Source organism: Cyclopterus lumpus, chromosome 10 (assembly GCF_009769545.1).
Source record: "Cyclopterus lumpus isolate fCycLum1 chromosome 10, fCycLum1.pri, whole genome shotgun sequence".
In the NCBI taxonomy this organism is placed as follows: domain Eukaryota; kingdom Metazoa; phylum Chordata; class Actinopteri; order Perciformes; family Cyclopteridae; genus Cyclopterus; species Cyclopterus lumpus.
The window spans coordinates 20,431,235-20,451,229 of record NC_046975.1 but is presented as its reverse complement, the minus strand read 5'-3'; the positions used below and the strand labels follow the sequence as shown (position 1 = coordinate 20,451,229).

At 43.9% G+C, this 19,995-nt stretch overlaps 1 protein-coding gene across 1 annotated transcript; it reads left to right on the top strand.

Moving 5' to 3' along the window:
• The first annotated feature begins 12,877 nt into the window (after window positions 1-12,877).
• Window positions 12,878-17,086, top strand: gpm6aa (glycoprotein M6Aa). The gene is given in 7 exon segments (XM_034543523.1): window positions 12,878-12,919; window positions 12,921-13,048; window positions 13,296-13,452; window positions 14,389-14,542; window positions 15,352-15,428; window positions 15,756-15,821; window positions 16,934-17,086. Coding segments are annotated over 7 exon segments (777 nt in total).
• The last annotated feature ends 2,909 nt before the right edge of the window (window positions 17,087-19,995 follow it).

The window sequence follows — 19,995 nt, the reverse complement described above, 5'->3', positions numbered from 1 at the left end:
TAATCATAACATTAATTTTGAAACATTAGCATGATTACCATAAACAAATAATCAAGATGATGGTTTGTTTCCTCCAGAAGGCCTAATTGAGCTCCTTTTATTGAGATCCGAGTTCCTTTAATCAGGGAGGACGCACCGTAGGAAAGATGACTTTCGATATGTTCGTGGACAAGTTACACCATAAATTGCCACCATACGCTATTTGACAATTAGGGTCCGATAGGTCAAAACATTATTTGAAAAGTCATTCACCTGTTCATAATTGGTCTTTGCGTGCACCAGTCTATCCCTGTTTTATTTACAAACAATGTGTTCACTGATATCATTGTCAGAACTCTTTATTGGCCTCCTTCTTTACTGCTTTCCAGTCACCTGCTGCGGCAGACGCTCAATTTCCCTACAGGGATCATTAAAGTTTCATCTAATCCACTTGTCTGATCATCCATCCATACACCCATCTGTCCGTACTTCAAGTCAAGTCAGCTTCTATTTATACGGCACATTTCATCCCACCGCAGCCTAATGTACCTCAATGATCTTTCGATTGTTCCTCTGGGTCTCCCGTTCCTCTCTCCGCCCCTAAATTCGTCAATACATTTGTTATGTTGTTTGGTTTAGGCCTTTTTCTTTCGGCCACCGTGCGTGAGCTCACCAAACCAAATTCCTATTGACCACGTTGAAGTGGCAACGAAGTATCAAATCTTGAGTTATTATATTTGCATCTAATTAATTAAATTATAACTTGTGTATACGGATCCATATTACTGTATTATGCAAGTTATGGAAGTTAACATGGCAGTCTTCTTGTTCAGGGCAGAAACATTTACTGTACATACATTTAAACGATGGCATATATTTCCCAAGAATTAGGAAAAGAATCAATTCATTGGCCAGCCGAAGAGTTGCATAAGACCATGAGCTGTAAAAACCTCTCAACCCAGAGTAGACCACATAATCCTTGAGTTTGAATCTTTAAAATCACCTCAAGTATTAACAACAACGTTCATTATGCAGTGTCTGTCTACACATATTGTATCCATTTGTATGATAGGAATCCAATGACACATTCTTGGTGATCGTATAATTGAATCTGTATGACTAATAAGATTAGGAGAATCCCATTTAGAAATCAGATGTCCCCCCACCCCCTTTATTTAAGGAGAGGATGAGTTAATGCAGGAGAGTCACTGCCGCGGGTGGGGTGGGGGGGGGGGGGGGTTTGGGGCGACGGGCTTAACCATTCTGTCTGAGAACCAGGGGTGCTGAGGTTGGGCCGGGCAATTAGTGGTGACCCGTGAGCGTGAACACCCCTGTCCAAACATGACACAGTCAGAAAGTCTAGAATCACCGTTGTCTTTATCCTCATGGTGCGTTCACTGTTTTAATTTGACATTTTTCACACACCTGCCTCTTCATCTGCACACTCCACCCCACCCCCCCCCCCTCCCGCCCGCCCGTTGCACATGCGCTTTCCTGCCTACCATAGAGACCACCCTCTGCTCCATCCAGCCCCCCTCCTCCTCCCTCCTCCCTCCTCCTCCTCCTCCTGCACCAGGGACCAAGGAGGTTTTCAGCACTTGCCACGGCATCTCGCAATGGACAGCACCACAAAGACTCAGTGAACCCTCGCATCGCTCGGACGCTTGACAGAAAGCACAACTGACAGGCAATCTCGGTGTTCAGCAGGGACATCCAGAGACGGTGGAGAAGTGAGGCAGGGAGAAAGAAAGCGGAAGTGCTTCGTGGACTACCTCTCAAACATTTTAATAAGGTTTATCTGTCCCAAAACAGGCGTTTTCCTTCACATATCTCTCGTCGCTCTAAAAACAACAACAAAAAAACAGAATCAGCACCATGGAAGAAGACCTGGATGAGGGGCAGTCCCAGAAAGGTGAGAAAGTATTCCTTCACATGTTTTTGGGGAGATTTTTTCTTCAGTAAATTTGACATTTTGTTGTATTTGTCAGTGTGCCAGCGGTGCATCTGCAGAGACAATTGCACAAATGTTAGCCCTTCCCTATGAATAGGAGAGCAGCTGTTTGTGGTAATTCCTTTGTCCATTGAGTGTCAGCACTCCACTGAAGAGTGCACGTCTATATGTGCTGTTTGGGTAGTCAGAGGGGTGTGAACCGCTTCGGCGAAGGGGTGCACTGTCTTTGTTTGCCTTGATGAGGCTTTCATGCTTGTCGTGATGGCTGAGAGGGAAACACCAAACAGAGAAGAAGCAACCCAAGCTTCTACACTAGTTAATCCATCAGCTTTCAGGTTCTGTCCTTTGTGTCCAAATACCCAGACGTTGTCTGCAGGAGCAGGTTTTTTTTCTTCTTCTTGTTTGTTAATATAAGAGATGCAGCGTTTGCTTTGTGCAAAGTGGATTTGCTATTTTTTTTTTCCTACTTCAAACTCCCCCACCACTTTTTCTCTGCATGAATGATTCAGCGTCCAGTTGGGAGCCACACAAGCAAGAGAGTGGGAGGATATTGTATTTGTGTTTACACGTGGGCGGCAACATTTAGAATAAAGATGCTCCCCTTTTTAAAAAAAATGTTAACCACACGTGAGCGGAGTCGGACAGGATGCCATTAAAGAACACACCTTTGTCTCACGCCTCCCTCGTCTCACTCCCTCTCAGATCTACTTTGTGGCATGGCTTCGTTTGTGTTGCTCTTCCCTCCCGCCTCTCCTCCCCGCAACCCAGCGCTCCTCACAGGCACACACATGAGCTGAAACGGTTGCCATGGCAGTGGCCAAGTGTAGTCATGATCTATTCTCTCTTCACCCACTCCTGCTGATGACATTTCAGTATCACAGGGATAGTTCAGTGTGTCTGAGAGTGTGGGAGGAAGAGAGACAGTCAGAAATTGAGTGACAGGCACAGCGAGGGGAAGACTGGTCGCGGTTCGGGAGAATATCGGAAGCACAATCGTCAGCAAAAGAGAGAGAATAATGATTGATTATATGTGTTTATAATGAGCTTGATTCCCCTTTGATTAAAAAAGGGACCGCCAAAAATTGCTGCAAGATCGTCTATGAGGCCGCTGTTACCATGGCGATTCGCAATGTTTGGCGTACGCAGAGCCAAGCTCACAGTTTTTCGATCCAGCACTTCTTGGTCGCCATTACTAGGTGTGTACTCAGGCCTTCCTATTCAGAAAGCCAAATCTGTCGGGCCTTGGCCACTAACTAACTGAAATGCTCACCCAACTGAAAGATGCAGCCATGCAAGCTGCGCATGCATTTCTGTGTGCCACGTCCACTCATTTGGGTCAAGCTCAGGTTTACAAAGAGGGAGAGTCTCACGTACTATACATCTAGATTTGGCTCCCTGGCAAACCTTTTGTTCTACATATCTAAAAGATTGTAAAAACAAAAGAGGAATGTCATTTTATTTTATTTTTTTGGAGATGACGTCATTGTTTTTCTGTAGCTTGATTAAACTTTGATGGTTTGAAAGAATAGTTGTTTTTTTTTACATTACAACTCAAACTCAAACAGGGAAAAGACGTCTAAGAAGACAAAAAAAGACAACAAAAAAAAGAAAGCGTAAAAATGTCCACATTGGCGGACGTTTGCTGTGTGATGCTACTGTAAACATTCCCACCATCCAACGAGAGTTTCTTACAAAGTGAATGACAGACGCTGATATTCAATCTGGTCCAGCTGCCTGACGAATGTATGCGCTCACCTGGGCGACTTGCCCGCATGAATCACTGCCCGCAAGTCACCACAAACACAAGGATTTACATGATTTGTTTCTTGGAGCAACTTACTGACATCATTTGCTTCAAACTTTTTCTCTCTTCATTCGTTGATGGAACCGCAAACATGTGAACTAGCGTGGAGAAGCAAACATGTGAACTAGCGTGGAGACGCAAACATGTGAACTAGCGTGGAGAAGCAAACATGTGAACTAGCGTGGAGACGCAAACATGTGAACTAGCGTGGAGACGCAAACATGTGAACTAGCGTGGAGAAGCAAACATGTGAACTAGCGTGGAGACGATGCGAGCCGCCAGAGCTGAAGGGGTAACCGATGTTTCTTTCTGAGTTTCTTTCTTTTCGGAGTAAAAGACAAACCAATTCAAAGTTTGATTAAGGCCAGCTAAAAGCTAAGGCCCTACCATAGTAGCTGCATACATGCATAGTCCATTTCAGCAGTTCCTGAAAAAAAACTATTATTTAACTCCACTTGTACATGAATATAAACACAAAAAAAGACTTTGGGACAAGTGGTTTTCCAAATGGGTTTTTAAATCGACCTCATAGGATTAAATTGGGTTAGGAAGGTTGTGTATGTTTCTTCCCCGTGGGTAGAAAATGAGTGTAGTAAGTAGATTTAAAAAAACAGGTCCCCGCTTATTGCCAGGCTACAATACGATCATGACGACATTTGGGGAGATGTTTTGGTTGATAAAGCATGAAACAATGTCAGATAGATATGTGAAGACGAGGTGGCGGGGCTCACTGGTCAGCTAACCGTGTGGGACTGTCAGCTCCTTTTTCTGGTTACCGGTTGACACCAGATGATTGAAACGATTGGTCTGATGAAGCATGGTGAACAATAACACCACCCTGTCAGGTTTGGTTACGTGTCACGTTGATTTCACGCCTTTTCGTTCTGTTGATATCCGCGATGCTTTTGTAGGAATCCGATGCCTCCTTTTCAGGAGAGGTTAAAGCCGCGACCGGAAACCACATGAAAATAAAGAGGCTAATAAATAAACGGAGGAACAAATCAAATAAAACAGACATGGTCGGGCATCAAATGGAGAAGTCACTGTGACGCTGGCCTAAAGCGAGCTCCAGTCCATCAAAGATCAAATCAGAGATCGGGCAGAAACACTAAAGGCATTCAAGCGAGCGAAGCTCACAGCACAAGTTCCCCTAAAACACAAGCACTATATAATATGATAATAATTCTGTTCAGCCAACTTTAAAAGCGTCATGCAACATTGTCTACCTTCATAAGTTACATTTACAGTGTTTTTTATTGACAACAGTGTACTATATTCACTATTGGAAATGTATGCCACTGCCAAAAAGTTTTAAAATATATATAATTCTGGTAAAAAATGCAACACATGTCCACCAAATGAACCCGCAGATACGTCCTCTCTGCGGAGAAGGTGGAGGTGTGAACGAGTGCAGAAGGTGGAGGTGTCAACGAGTGCAGAAGGTGGACGTGTCAACGAGTGCACTCGCGGCGCGCTAATGCCCTTCTGTCGTCCTCTTCTGAGGCTGCAAATCTCAGATTGTGAGTCAGATGCACCGGGTGGGCGCTGCTCCCTTCAGCTGCTAGCCAAATGTAGCGGCGTACCGCAACGGGGAGCAAACCCAATGCCCCGCGGTTGCAAACGCGCCCTTCGCCGATGTAAAAGCAGAGCTGAAATCTGAACGTTTTGCAGAGAAGTTCCGACGGGTCGGCATTGTCCCGAGAATTAAACCAAACAACGTGTCTGGCGATCGCTCGCGCCCGGTGATTTTAAATCTTCGCTGAATGGAAAAACTGAGAAAAGGCACACCTGTTGGCACTTCCTGAGCCAAGAAGCCGCTCCCCACGGCATCGCGTGTCCGTCTGTTTGATCGGGCCGCTAACTTGGCACGCCGATACGTGGCGACGATCCCAATGATATTTCGGTCGAAACCCGGCGGAGTTTGTCCCGGCGTGAGCACAGCAGACACAATGCACAAGTGCGGCTGCATTTGTTCACGGTTCACCTGGTTTTATTCGCTTATATAAATGAAAATGTTTGTTATGTCTGTCAAGGGACTACAGATGCAAATTAGCTGTAGCTACAATCTGGTACAGTGCATCAAATGGTGATATTTATGTTTTAACTGTACATGGTCCCTTTTAAATAAAGATAGAATAATAAAAAATAAAAAAAGCTCCTGTGATGAATGTCAAACTTGTATTGAGGTTAAGGTGAATTAAAAAAAAGAAGCCGCTTTGAATGTAGAGACTGACGGTTTGTCGATATATACACAGGACCACAATTGATTGCTCATTTATTTATATATATATATATATATATATATATATATATATATATATATATATATATATATATATATATATATATACATACATATAAGTATATAATCCATTATTTTTTAAAGATACTATCAATTTGTACAACATTCACGAATAAATCTCTTAATTTTTAAGTACTAGCGCATCCAAGAGGAATTTTTTTGGGGGGAGGGCATTTAGTGGAGTTGGTCATTTTGCTTCAAAGAGCTTCCAACCCTGAAGAATTAAATTGGCATAGTAGGCTTCACTCTGGAGTTTGTGTCCCGTGATGGCCTGAATGCTCTTTTTTTCCTTTTCTTTCCAAGGCTTTACCACTCTGACATAATAGCTTCAACTCACAGAGCGGTATCAGTGCTCAGCGCTCATGCTACAGTGCGTAACCCTTCCCCCGTTGTGACTCATTGTTCTGAAGCCTAACCTGCCCCGACCCAGAAGAAGTCGAGGGAGTTCCACCAATTGTTCTCGTGAAATTTTTGTCGGAGCTATTAGTGGAGAACTTCTAACGTGTTTTCTCATTGTTCTCACAGGAATATCTCCCTTGTGTTGATTTTTAGATAGAAGATAACAGGTGTTCAAGACATAATGATGGCAATTTAACAGCGTTCCCCGAGAGCCTTACCTGATCCTTGTTAGCATATATAGTATAATATGATATTGCAGCCAATCAACATGAGAGTGATTTTGCATTGTCCTATTTTAATACCAGGACTACGACATATTATGTACTTATTTCCTTGCTGACTTCAAAGATACAAAGAAGTGCTATTTGGAATCAATACAAAACAAATGTAATGCAACTGTACAGATTGGTGTTGTACATTCAATCCTATACAGGCTATTGTTTAGGGGCCGTGGCTAAAATCCACGAGACGTTTGAGCTGATGTCACCCCGCTGCGAAGTGGAAAGTAAAAGAACAACCCCTCGTGTCTTCTTCTGAGTTTTTTGACATTCGCCCATGAGTTCCTGGAGTGAATTCGGCGCAGACAAAAGACCCGTGCCCTGCTCGGCAGTCACGCAGTGGCGTTCAGACTCCTCCATTCCTTCCGTGAAGAAGAGGAAAGAGAGGAGATGAGTGGCTGAGCTTTCGGACCCGGCCTGTAACGTCCTTTTTTTTGCCCGCAGGGGGTTTATCTGTGTAATGTGTCTCAGTCACTATTGTCCCACTGAATTTGTTGACATACAGTAAGTGGGTCATGGCTCTGAAGTACCCGGTCTATTCGCAGATTTTGCGCTGCGGTTGACATGGCAACCATACTGGTTGATTAAACATGCGCAGAGGAGATGGGGGGGGAGGGGGGGGGGGGGGGGACCTGCTCGCTTCAGGGGAAGGGGGGCTGCGCATTAAATATAGGAAAGCAACGAGACATGTATTCACCCATTACTCTCAGACTGACACAGACACACCATCCCCCCACTGAGATATCTCTCTTTCTCTCTCTCTCTCTCTCTGTCTCTCTCTCCCTCCCTCTCTCTCTCTCTCTAGGACCGGGCTCACTGCCACCCCACCCCCATACAAAATGTATCTGGTAACGAGGAACTAATAACCGCTAGCTGAATGCGCAAAAATGGAGTCTGATTAGATGTCTTGCAGTGTACGTGAAGGCAACATGCACCAGACATACAAATAATTTTCTTTTCTGTCACCCCCTTTATTTCATTTTGCTAATTTCCTCCTCTAACTTGGCATCTTATTCATTTTCTTTGTGGCTATAATCACTGCATAAAAAGTAACACCTGTGTATGCTTAATTGAGAAAATATCCATCTTAATTAAGGAAAGAGACATTACGGGCCACATTTCCTCTATAAAAAAGTAATTATATGGAGTCATTCCAATATTTTTGGGAAAACTGTTTGATTACAAACGCAACAAGTAAAATCTCGACTGTCGTGTCACAAATACACGATTCAGAGATCGATTAGGCTTCCCCAAATTCTGTTCCACAAAGTTTTAAGTTTAGAGGGTTATTTACTGTCACAGAACACTTTATAGCATTAAATACTTGTCTCATCAGCAACTCAGGAGAAAAGACAGAATGAACAGAATTAAGGCTTTATGAAGAGAAATTATGCTTTCAGAAGGGTTATTAGTAAGTGAAATTAAATATAATATGGGAACCACTAAAAGTACATCTAGAAGCTTTGGTAACTCCTAAAACTTTTAAATATGCCTAAATATATGCTCGACACGGGCAGAGAAACAGGTAAAATACAAATCTAAACACAAAGCAACAGATGAACTTAAAAAGTATGACAATTATCAATATGAACAGACAACATCTAACTCATTAGAGCCTTAAAAAGGGCAGCATAGCCTTCGTTATTTAACCCCAACTGTCTCCCGGATGTTAAAGTACGTCATAAATTTAAGGATAACCTCATCCCTCGTGTGTTGACCGGGTGAGTGAGAGTGTCTGAGTGTGTGTGTGTGTGTGTGTGTGTGTGTGTGTGTTTGTGTGTGTGTTTGTGTCCCTTTTGCCTGTCGGATATGACACTGACAGATGGAGGAGAAGTAGGAGGTGGGAGGGGCCTCGGGAGGGGGGGTCATCCTTTCTCTTTGTATTAGGGAGATGCCTTCTGTTGATTGGACCTGTGTGTTTGGGGTCATGTAGGCTTCATTTCTTTTCTTCTTTTTTGTGTGTGTGGGGGGGATAAATTATGTAAAAGCCCACCGTCTCTTTGTTCAAAATTCATTAGACTAATCCTCATGTTGGGCAAGTGTTATTATTCATTTGATTACCACTCAAAATATCCTTTGTCGTTCCGACCCAGTTAGAATCAGATACAGAACTAAAAGGCACTCAAATATGAGTGTTACTTGGAAATAATTCCCCCGTTTTTAAAAATCATGAACCTTTAATGCTTCGGGGATAGCCTCCAGACTGTAATAATGTACACAAATAAATACATATTAAGTGATTTCCTGAAAAACAATAACTTATAATACCCAAATTACTAGAATTTCTCCACATTGCCTCATGCTTGACCAACACTACGAGTCTCAGAGTCTTCATCGTTGCCTCTGCCGGTTCTTTTAAATAACCAAAGTCAATTAGGTAGAAACTGGACTTCAAAAGACAAGCGGTATTACATCCGTGAGCAAGATCAGTTCAAAAGATTGCTCGTTGCTCATCAAGCATGGGGATCTGTTATTTTCATCGCAGGTAATGTTGGGCTAAGCAGAAAGCATGAATAATGAATGCGAGAGGCTCGTGCTCTGCTGCGCTGTGCCGCTTATGAATTATGGATCAAGCATCCAGTAGCTCTCAAGAGTCACCGGGGCGCACCACCACCACTCGCCATTCATTTCTCACCAGCCCGATCGGCAGTCGGTTAAGATCAATGAAGTTGCAGAGAGGAAACGAGAGGGTGTGCTGGTATGTGAGGAGGTGTTGTCCAATGAAGTGAACGCGAGACCAGCAGACGAAAGTGTAGCCTTGGCTGAATCTCTGACGTGATATTCATTATTCACTGATAATTTTAACCTGTCATTTGTTATACACCTCCCCCTTCCAACCCCACCAAATTAAAAGTAGGCAATCAATAAAACATCCCTCTTTTCACATCCCCTGACTAATGCTCCCGTCTTACACCCTCTGTAACTTCATCTTCAACTTGTTTCCATGGAAACACACCCTTCCACTCAGTCCTCAGTAAACTCCTGTAACGCAAACCAGCCAGCCAGGTCTGTTATGTGTGTGTCGCTCATAAGCAGTAATGACATCCGACTGTTGAATTGATTGGTGCTGTTGTACATCGGGGGGGGGGGAGTAAAATACATTTAAGATGAAGAACAGGAAGGGGGGGGGGGGGGGGGGGGGGGGGGGGGGGGGGGGGGGGGGGGGGGGGGGGGGGGGGGGGGGGGGGGGGGGGGGGGGGGGGGGGGGGGGGTAGGGGGGGGAGGAGTAAAATACATTTAAGATGAAGAACAGCCAAATGCCATCTGTGTGCAGAAATGTAAATAATGCAGAGGTAATAAACCGTGATTGAGGCCATGACGTAAATCATTTATATGACTGCTCGTCTCCCTTCATGTGGCGTCTACATGAAGGGAGACGATGGACCGCCTCCGAGCGTCAACAGCACCAAATGTACCCGGCATGTCTCAAAGGAAAAACAACGTCTAAAAGTGAAAAAACAGTTCGCTCACAGTAAGAGAGTTTACAGTGACTGCTCCCACACCCACTATTCAGCAAACAACAATAAAAAAGCCTATTAGAGATTCATAAAGTTTGTGCTCTGGGGTGCTTCATAAAAACAGTTTTGCTCACATAAGACGTTGAGGACAGTTGAGAGTATTGAATCGCCTGATCATTTAGAGTGATGTCATCCTCCTTGTAAGCAGAAAATGCAGCATCCCTCTTGTTCACCTGCCCCCCCCCCCCCCCCCCCCCCCCCCCCCCCATCCCCCCACCCCCTAGCAGAGAGGTTGTTAAGCTGTATGTCAGTCCACTCCGCCTGTCTCATTGATCTAAGAATCAACAAGTCTAAGACTCGATGGCCCCAACCAGGGCTCTGAAATATCAGCAGCCTCCTCCTTTGTTATTGCAAACTTTAAGTCTCTCGGGGTTCGATGGTGAACGACCCCCCCCCCCCCCCCCCCCCCCCCCCCCCCACACACACACACACACACACACCCCGTTAAGAATGAACGAATGCTTATTTACAAGCATAACTGGCAAAGTATAGTAAATCTGATTTACTTCTAGTGCAGGCCTAATTATAGTGTAGAGTGTAGTACATTTTTCAATCTAGAATATAAGTCATAATGCATTTTGAGTGACACAACAATAGACACTCCTAAACCACTGCCGAATGATAACGCTTCATAACGTATCTTTTATCAAAAGCAACACATTCACAGTGCTTCCTATGGGAGCAGACCAAAAGTAGGTGGTGGACATCAAAATGACGATGCAATAAATTGTTTGACACTAAGAATTTTTACAGAGGGATTGATGTTTTTAGAGCTATCAAAACTGGACTTAAATCGGCTCATCCGAGTGTTTTCGGTGGATAGGGAGTGCCGGACGCTTTAAACCCACCGCAGGTTGACGAGTGACATGAATTTAAAAGTGTGAATTGGTGTGAAAGCGCCTGGGAGTGGATGTCAGATGGCACCGTCAGTACCTGATAGTCTGAAAGGTGAGGTGTTTCCTGAATTTGAAATCCCTTTTGCCGGATAATGTCCCATTCTGCTGGGCTGACAAAGTGGGTGTGATGGAGAAACACCAAGGCAGCGAGGATACAGGAATGTTGTAAAGAAGCAAACAGCTGGCGGCACGGCAACCACAGCCTGTTGCTATGCAAGAAAACCTAGCAAAAAAACACCTATAGATGTGTACCCTGAACCCAGAAAAATGAGACTAAAAACGGATGAACAGGTGCACGTCCGACAGGTATTCAATCGAGGCGTTTGTATTTCGTCAAACTACAGCTGGCCCAGTGTGAGAAGCTGCAGAGGTTATTGGGAAGCACCGCATGTATTCTCAGTGAACCTTTCCTGGACAGAAAAAGAGGTTAAGAATAGAGTACGGATGCAGAATACACATTCCACAGTCTAGCAGTGGATTACATCAGCGAGCATGCAGATGAGCTAGATAAGCCTGGGCGAGGGTCTGAGCCGCACCAAGCGTCTGCAGGCGGACCAGCTACTTGGTATTCCACTCAGGAACCTGAGCAAATATCCCTCCTCCTCCGCCTCTTCTTCCTCAACTCTCTGCTGCTTCTGACTCTGATCCGAACGCCACTTTGCAACACAGGTGAAGGCAGCGAGAGATGAGCATGAAAGAGCCGGTGTTAAAAAAAACACCCTAGAAATATATTGTTTTTATCATCTCTTCAACTGACGATGAAAAAAAACCCCAAAAAAACCTGACTGCGCTGTCATGGAGTCTCTTTTCTTTTCTGAACGAGAGCAGCCGCGTGAATGAAATGGCGAGAGCGACTTCGCTGATCGCGAGGAATTGTCGTATTGATTTGGACTTCAGACGTGTGCGCACATTTAGAGAATAAAGCCCTGAAACATGAAGTGATCCACGACGGGCTGGCCTGTGGGGAAAAAAAATGTCTCTTGTGTGGTTATTATATATTATACTGCATTGAACTGCGAGCCATATTAAGTCTGGTTTTGTCCTGTGCTTCCACAGGAAAGAAACTCCACTTCTCTTATTGTTACTGTGAGAAATGGTGGACTCAGAACCCCAAAACACACACACACACACACGCGCGAGCGGGTATACACAAGCACAGCGGGGAGACTCATAAATCTGAGCAATTCATCCAGACACGCACGCATGCGCAAGTATTCACAGACTCAGCTTCTCTGCGAGCAATCTGTGCGACAGGAGATTGAAATCGGGGGCCTGGCAGCGATTAGTCACTTTAGGCCCCCCCCCCCCGGGGACAGGAAGCAAAAGAAGAATGGGGTTAAAGGTCAGGACCACGATGTAAAAACCCAGGAAGAGTTTTTTTTTTTGTGTGTGTCGAGTAAAATGTCAGCAGCTTCTGTGAATACGTGAAGTGGGATCCCGGCATGGATTGAGTACACCCCCCCCCCCCCCCCCCCTTTTTTTTTCTAAAAAAAAAAAAAGAAAGAAATAGAAGCACAGTGTATTCGCCCAACGGCAACGTTTTGTCGAATTATTTAAAATTCTGAATAAAAACACATTGCGCTCCCGTCTTGCTTTGTGTCCCCGGGGCGCCACACGAGAGTTTCCACCCATCCCGGGGATTCTGTTTGAGAAGTTTTAACCGTCCCTTTATCTGTATTTGTTGACTATAAAACAGTTTCTTGTTTTCTTCTTCTTGTGTCTCATCAGGATGCCTCGAATGCTGCATCAAATGCCTGGGTGGGATCCCGTACCCATCTCTCATAGCCACCATCTTACTGTACGCGGGCGTGGCTCTGTTCTGCGGCTGCGGACACGAGGCCCTGTCCGGCACCGTCACCATCCTCCAGAACTACTTCGAGGTGGTGCGGAGCCCCGTGGATGCCCTGGACGTCTTCACCATGTGAGTAAGGAAAAAAGGAGTCGCGTCGGACGTCCCCGGGTGCTAACATTATTGACCCGGAAGAATTGGCAATTTGCCTTTCGCCCCCCCCCCCCCCCCCCCCAGAAGGGGAAAACGCCACATTTTTCCACGCTGGAGGAGAAACGTTACTCGGCCCACAATTGGTTCTCCCCCGTCCCGTGTGTAACAAAAGTGTAACATTGTGTTGTCGTGGATGTTTTCAGTGGTTCTCTAATTCATTCTCCAGGATTGACATCATCAAGTACGTGATCTACGGCATCGCCTCGGCTTTCTTCGTCTACGGCATCCTGCTGATGGTGGAGGGCTTCTTCACCAGTGGCGCCATTAAAGACCTGTACGGAGACTTCAAGATCACCACCTGCGGACGCTGCGTCAGCGCCTGGGTACGACGGACTGTTTTTTGAGTGCACGTCAACGGTGGTGCAGTTCGGCTGAGGCGTCGGTTGTGTCACGGCATCTGTAATGATATCTACAACTGTATATGCACTTCCATTTCTGCTGCACATTTCAAGGAATCAGCTGGTAAACAAACAGTGTATTGTGAGCTCCGCAGGGAGTTCCCCTCAAAGGTTGAAGGCGTCTTTTTTTTCTTCTTCTTCCCAAGCCATGGTGGCATGAATGCTATGTGTCCAGTTCTGTTTGTATTGTTTTTTTACAAATCACTTGAGCCTTTACACCGTCAATAATTGTACGGATTATTACTTATTACGAGTCCACTTCATACGTATAACATGCAGAAACCGAGTAAGAGTGGCGTATCAGGGAGCATACACATACTGTAACAGGTTGATTTGCAACCCATCATTTTCTGTCTAGATTATAAAACAAATTCCCGATGCACATTGAAAATGTCTATCAAAAATAATTTCATCACACTGCCATAAGACTACAAAATTCGGAGCGCTCTCACATGGAGTATATCAGAGAGCCCGCAGCAATCCTAACGGGATTATCTCTGGGATAATGATTGCTTAGCAAATGTGAAGTTCCACAGGGAGGCAAAGGAAATGAGCCACGCTGCGGTTGGTGTGTGCGGCCACCGGGGTCATTAAGTACTAATCTTGTGCCCCGTGGAAATATACAAACCTAAATAAGACATGGCTGGCTGGTGGCTTTGGAGAACCGGGTAAAAGAGCCACAGTCCCACACCAGGCAATTGGTATCCCTCGAGACCCACGTGTCCTTCCATAATGCGCGGAAACCGGTAGTAGAACTTGTAGTGTACAAATACACAGAAAACTTCGGTTGAGTCATAGCGTGTACGCCATTAAAACTATTGATCTACACGGTGGCTAAATGTGATCCGTGTTCCTCTGCAGTTCATCATGCTGACATACATCTTCATGCTGGCTTGGCTCGGAGTGACTGCTTTCACCTCCCTCCCGGTCTTCATTTATTTCAACATCTGGAATATTTGCCAAAACGCTACCGTGCTGGAGGGGGCCACACTCTGCCTGGACCCACGCCAGTATGGTGAGGATGGATATTCTGTCTCCATTTCTTCAACCCCTCCCACCCTACTGTCTCAATCTCATGTTGTACTGTGGAAATTGCTGCTATTCTCTTCTTCATCTAGCAGACTATAAGGTTTAAACAAGCACCCCCCCCCCCCCCAACACACACACACACACACACACTCCCCCCAATCTGTTTCTGTAAAAAAATCATTATTGGCGGATAATGCCATTATTAAGGTTGTAGATAGCTGATGGTGAGTCACAATGTATTTTGGCTTGTAAGTCTTATGAGTCTAATAAGCTGTGCCATATCGCACACTTAATTGGTTTCACTGCATTATTTTTTGGCATATATGCAAACTCATTAAATCCGCCACTTTTCAGAGTAAATACTGTAAGCGAACCAATTTGAAGGCGATATCCATCATTTTTTTTTTACATTTCAAACATATTTGGTCCACTGCTGCTCCTCCAAGTACTGTCCTGAAAACGTTAATGATCCACAATAACATTATGTAAAGCTGGGATAAAGGTCCATTATTGCAGTAGCTTATATATGGCTGCCTCATTACTTTTAATTAGTGTCACATCTTTCAGACCATTAGCCACCGGTGGCCATTAATGCCGCCTCTGTGTCAACAACCATTTCAGCTGCCACCATCATAATAGAAGCCCGTGTTTTACCTTTGTGCGACGTAATGTACATTAACTCTCTATTATAATGGTTTAATGTCACATGGACCCCTTTTTGCCGTTTTTTCTTGCGCTTTAAAACTGCTCTTGGCTCTTTGTCGTCATTTTTTGTTGTCGTTTCATTCGTTTCAGGTATCGTGCCCATCGCCGAGGCGAAGACAGTGTGTGCTGGATCAGAGAAGTTCTACAAGATGTGTGAATCCAACGAGGTGAGGTGAAAGTAACATCCAAGCCATCGCACAATGTTTAACCAAATACGGTACGGTCCATTTAAACCGTCTCTCGGTTACATTTACAGGACAACTACTGTATAAGTACACCGTTACCCGGATGTAAAATGACATGTAGCGTGATTTCCGGCCTTATAGCCCACCTCTACTCGCTGCACATGCACAATTCCAAAGGCACCTTAAAGCATTAAACATTCTACATCTACGCAAACAATTTCACAAATGTTAAATGATAAAGTTGTCCATTTTCAACCGAGACGCTTGAAGAGTAATGCGTGTGCTGCGTGTGATTTGTTTTTGCTACAGCTGGACATGACATTCCACCTGTTCATCTGTGCCCTCGCTGGAGCAGGAGCTGCAGTTATTGCTATGGTGAGGCATAAATCAAACTCGCACCTCTTTCTCTCTCTAGGGTCAAAAGAAAATCACAGTGTAGGTGAAATCTTTTTCGAAAAAAATCGAACCACAAAACAGAAGAATGCATTTCTGCACCAGCTGGAGTTTTGGAAAATGACGCTAATTGTGCACTCGGGTGAATGGCCAGGTTTTGTTGTGGTTTGTTTTCATGCCCGTTGTGTTTGCCGGTGAGAGAACGGCTGTGGATGGGAGAGAAGGCATTTTGGCGCAGTGAGAAAGACAGGGTTTGTCTCCCTCCCTCCCTCCCTCCCTCCTTAGGAGGCACCGGGCATGTCATACCGTTGTCATGGAAACAGGGAGAAGAAAGGCTCCGAGATTGTTGCAAACATCACTCAGTAATTTGTGCCATTTTCTGAGAAACAACACAAAAAGTGTTTGCTATCTATTTGGATGACGTGGCAAATTGTGGCAGGAATCTCTTATTTTGAACCGATTTTTATTTTTTTATTTTTTTTCGAGAGCTTGTGGCGCCGAAAGAAATCCGAGACACCGAGACACTGATTGCATTCCAATAACGAGCCGACCCTCAAAACAGCTTCAAGGCCACAAACACAATCAGTGCAAACAAATTAATAAGAATGAAGAATCTTAAAAAAATTCAGTGTTTGAATCTCAGTCGCCTAATTGGTCCTTCTGCTGATCAGACACAAAGAGCAGGGACGCCATGAAACTGTCAGTGCTTGTGAAAAGAGAAGCTGTGTTTCAACCTCAGTCATTAAAGCACAATACATTCATTATATTCTCAGCTGCCATGGTAACGCAGGTCCAAGACTATGTCTAGCATTATGCTGCCACCTGCTGGGTCATTGGAAATGTCCTCCTTAATTTAAAAGGCCAGCGCACCCAAAACAAGCTTTACGCGTCTATTCATTGCATTTAAAAAAAAAAAAAAAAGTGTAAATTGTTTATTTGCCTCCATCAAAAGATAACACAACTGAAAAATGAATAATGATATTTACATTATATTCTAATAAAAAGGGGCACACGGTGTGTTTTCAATTTGAATTAACTGAGGAAATATGAGCACGAAGCATAGAATTCAGATATTAATTTTCCGCATCTCACAGATCCACTACTTGATGGTTCTGTCTGCCAACTGGGCCTACGTGAAGGACGCCTGCCGAATGCAGAAGTACGAGGACATCAAGTCGAAGGAGGAGCAGGAGCTCCACGACATCCACTCCACTCGCTCCAAGGAGCGTCTCAACGCCTACACATAAAGACCAGCGGGAGGCCTGGCCCTGTCACTCCGGCCTCTCTCCCTCTTTCTCTCTTCTGTCTTTCTATCTGTCTCTCTCTACCATCCCCTCCCGAGGGGGGGCGGATGGCGCCTAGGGCCCTCGCCACCGCTGATGTCACCGGTGCGTCATATGACAATGTGGTCTGGGGGGGGACGTCACACAAACCTCCTCAGTCACTAACAGCATTTCAGATGAAAAAAAAAAAAAAAAAAGCCCCTTTACCTCTCTCATGGATGGTGTTATGAATATCATTATGGCAGTTTTATTGATCTTGATACAAGTTGTTTAGTGCTAATAGTAGTTTTAGTGTAGTTTGTCGAATCAGAAGTAGCGGTAGTATTTTCACTTTTTTTTTTTTTTACTTTGAATAATTTGCGTATAGTCGTTTTATTTTTCTTATTTTTAAATCTTTTTTTTATTTGACGCTACGTGTCATTTTGCTCTCATGCATAATTTATTTTTTTGCTGATTTCTGAGGGGGTCAACAGGGGCTTAAAAAGGGTTTTCAAGCACATTTCTCGTGTTGTGTGTCTGGAAGATTTAATGTTCAAAAACTATGTACTGTATGTGAACGGGGTGGTTCGTTTTTGAAAAATATTTTAAATCTCACAACGCAACCATGAGGCCTCCATAAGCCTTTGGCATATACCAGTATGCCCAGGGATTCAAACTGCTTTCACGTGAAAGCCAATTCAATTCGCTTTTCTATTTCGAAGTTACACAATAGCAAGACCACACAGTGATAAATACAACATCATTAGAGTAAAACAAATATTTGCTAGATGTGCCAAGCCTGTTAAACAGGAAACAAATGACTTTGACAGATATCAAAGATGCGATTAGTCAATTAAAGATAAATCAACTGGTATTTTATGATAATCTTGCCAATCTAATGTATTGCAGGACTGTGAATGAATCCACGGTCTTTGAATCACGAGCCACAAAAGCACACATATACTTTCATAAGCCCCCTTTTTTAATTTCTTAAAAGTGGAACTTTATGAATACAAAACTCCTGTTTTTTTGCAGAACTCTGCACTGTACATACTGCTATATGAAAGCGTACCTATATGTTAAAGCACTGACATTTAAGGACAATTCACGTGAGCGTAAGAAGAGGTCACTGTGGGTCAGTCCACTCTGCATCCATCCGTCCCGAACCGAAAAACAAACCCTGACAGTTGTTGGTGTATAATGGCACTCCTTGGTGAATTGTCAGATGTGAGAAAAGTGTGTGTCACAGTAATTTTGTTCATGACAGTAGCTGTATTGCTTACACATCCTGATGCCATACCACTCCAAAAAAAAAAAGGTGGCCTGTCGGTTCATTGCCTGGCAAAAGAAATGTGCTTCTTTTTTTTTTTTGTCGGTATTCCTAAAAAGCTAGTTTCATGCACTTATTTGACCATTTCTGTGCTCTCTCTCTCTCTCTCTCTCTAGATGTAAGTGCATTGGTGTTCAACTCAAAGTTGGATAACTGTACTGTTAGTAAAAGACTGTGAATTTAGATGTTTTTCGTGGCATGGACATGCATTAATAAAGTCTTATCGACTCAAAAGTTACTTTATTTCACTTCTTCATTTTTTCACACTTTTTGACTGTCTTGCTGGATCAACCCTTTGTTTATATGTGCAGTAATAAACCTCCCACGCTTACCGCGTTATGCTACTGATATTAGAGACTGTAGTCTTTGAGTTGTGTCTATTTAGTTTGTGATGAGCTCTCAACCATGTCTTAAAACTGATACTTGTACCAACATTGCTTACTCTTGTAATCTGAAAAAATGCTTTCAGCTTTCTCCTCGTATTAGTCTTTTGTACTTTCACTACGAATGCTTAGTAGCAGGCTTTAAATTGAATATGTTTTGTACATTCATGTGCCAACAGCTTGAAGTGGCTTATTTGACCTGTATGATCAAATTTGCTTGCATTAATAAAATTCACTTGTGTACTTGTTAATAAATACTTTTTGTGTATTGTGTCCATTTTGTTTGCATGAGCGGGTTAAAAGGATTTCGCAGTCCCGCTGGTAGTATCATATGATTTGTAATATTTACCGAAAATCATTGTTCAGGTGGGTCTTTAAATATGGTCAGGCAGGATTAGATTGTTGAGAGATGTATTACTATTTTAAGAGAAGAAAGGAAATGAATGTATATCACCAGGGGAAACACCCTGTACTACCTTGTACCACGATGCTAAATAGTAAATGCACTGTACTTGTATAGCGTTGTACTTGTATAGTGTTGTACTTGTATAGAGCTTTTCTAGTCTTCTGACTACCAGGCTACCATGCAAGGGTCTGCCCATCAGGATTCTAACTAACATTCACACCCTTTCATACACAAGCAATTTTCTTGCCCAAGGACACATCGACATGGACTAGAGGAGCCCGGGGATCGAACCACCGATCCTCTGATTGAAGGACGACCCCGCTCTTCCATTGACCCTCTACGCCCACTAGATGCCTCCCTTTGCTCTTAGTCGCTCGAAATAAAGCAGTGGGGAGCCGGAAGTCGAGACTCCATTCCACGGAATCACATCTGTATGAGTAAGATAATGACGATATTTATATGAAGCCAGAAAGTATTTGGTCATTTAAAAAAATGTACCTGACACGGTATATGAATCAATGTTGACGATACAGTCTTGTATATAGTGCAAGGCAACCCTTTCAAAATGAGCTTGGAGCAAAAACGTGTGCACAGAAACATGAAAGTGGTACACAGCTGTGGATCTGTGATTGATTTTGGCCCCCGATGCAGCCGGTCAGATAATAAATCCCATCCAAGTTTACACTTTGCACACCTCTTACACGTGTGCCTCCAGCTCAATGATACATTCGGTTCATTACGAAGGAACAGTGATCGGACATAAGTACACTCGGGT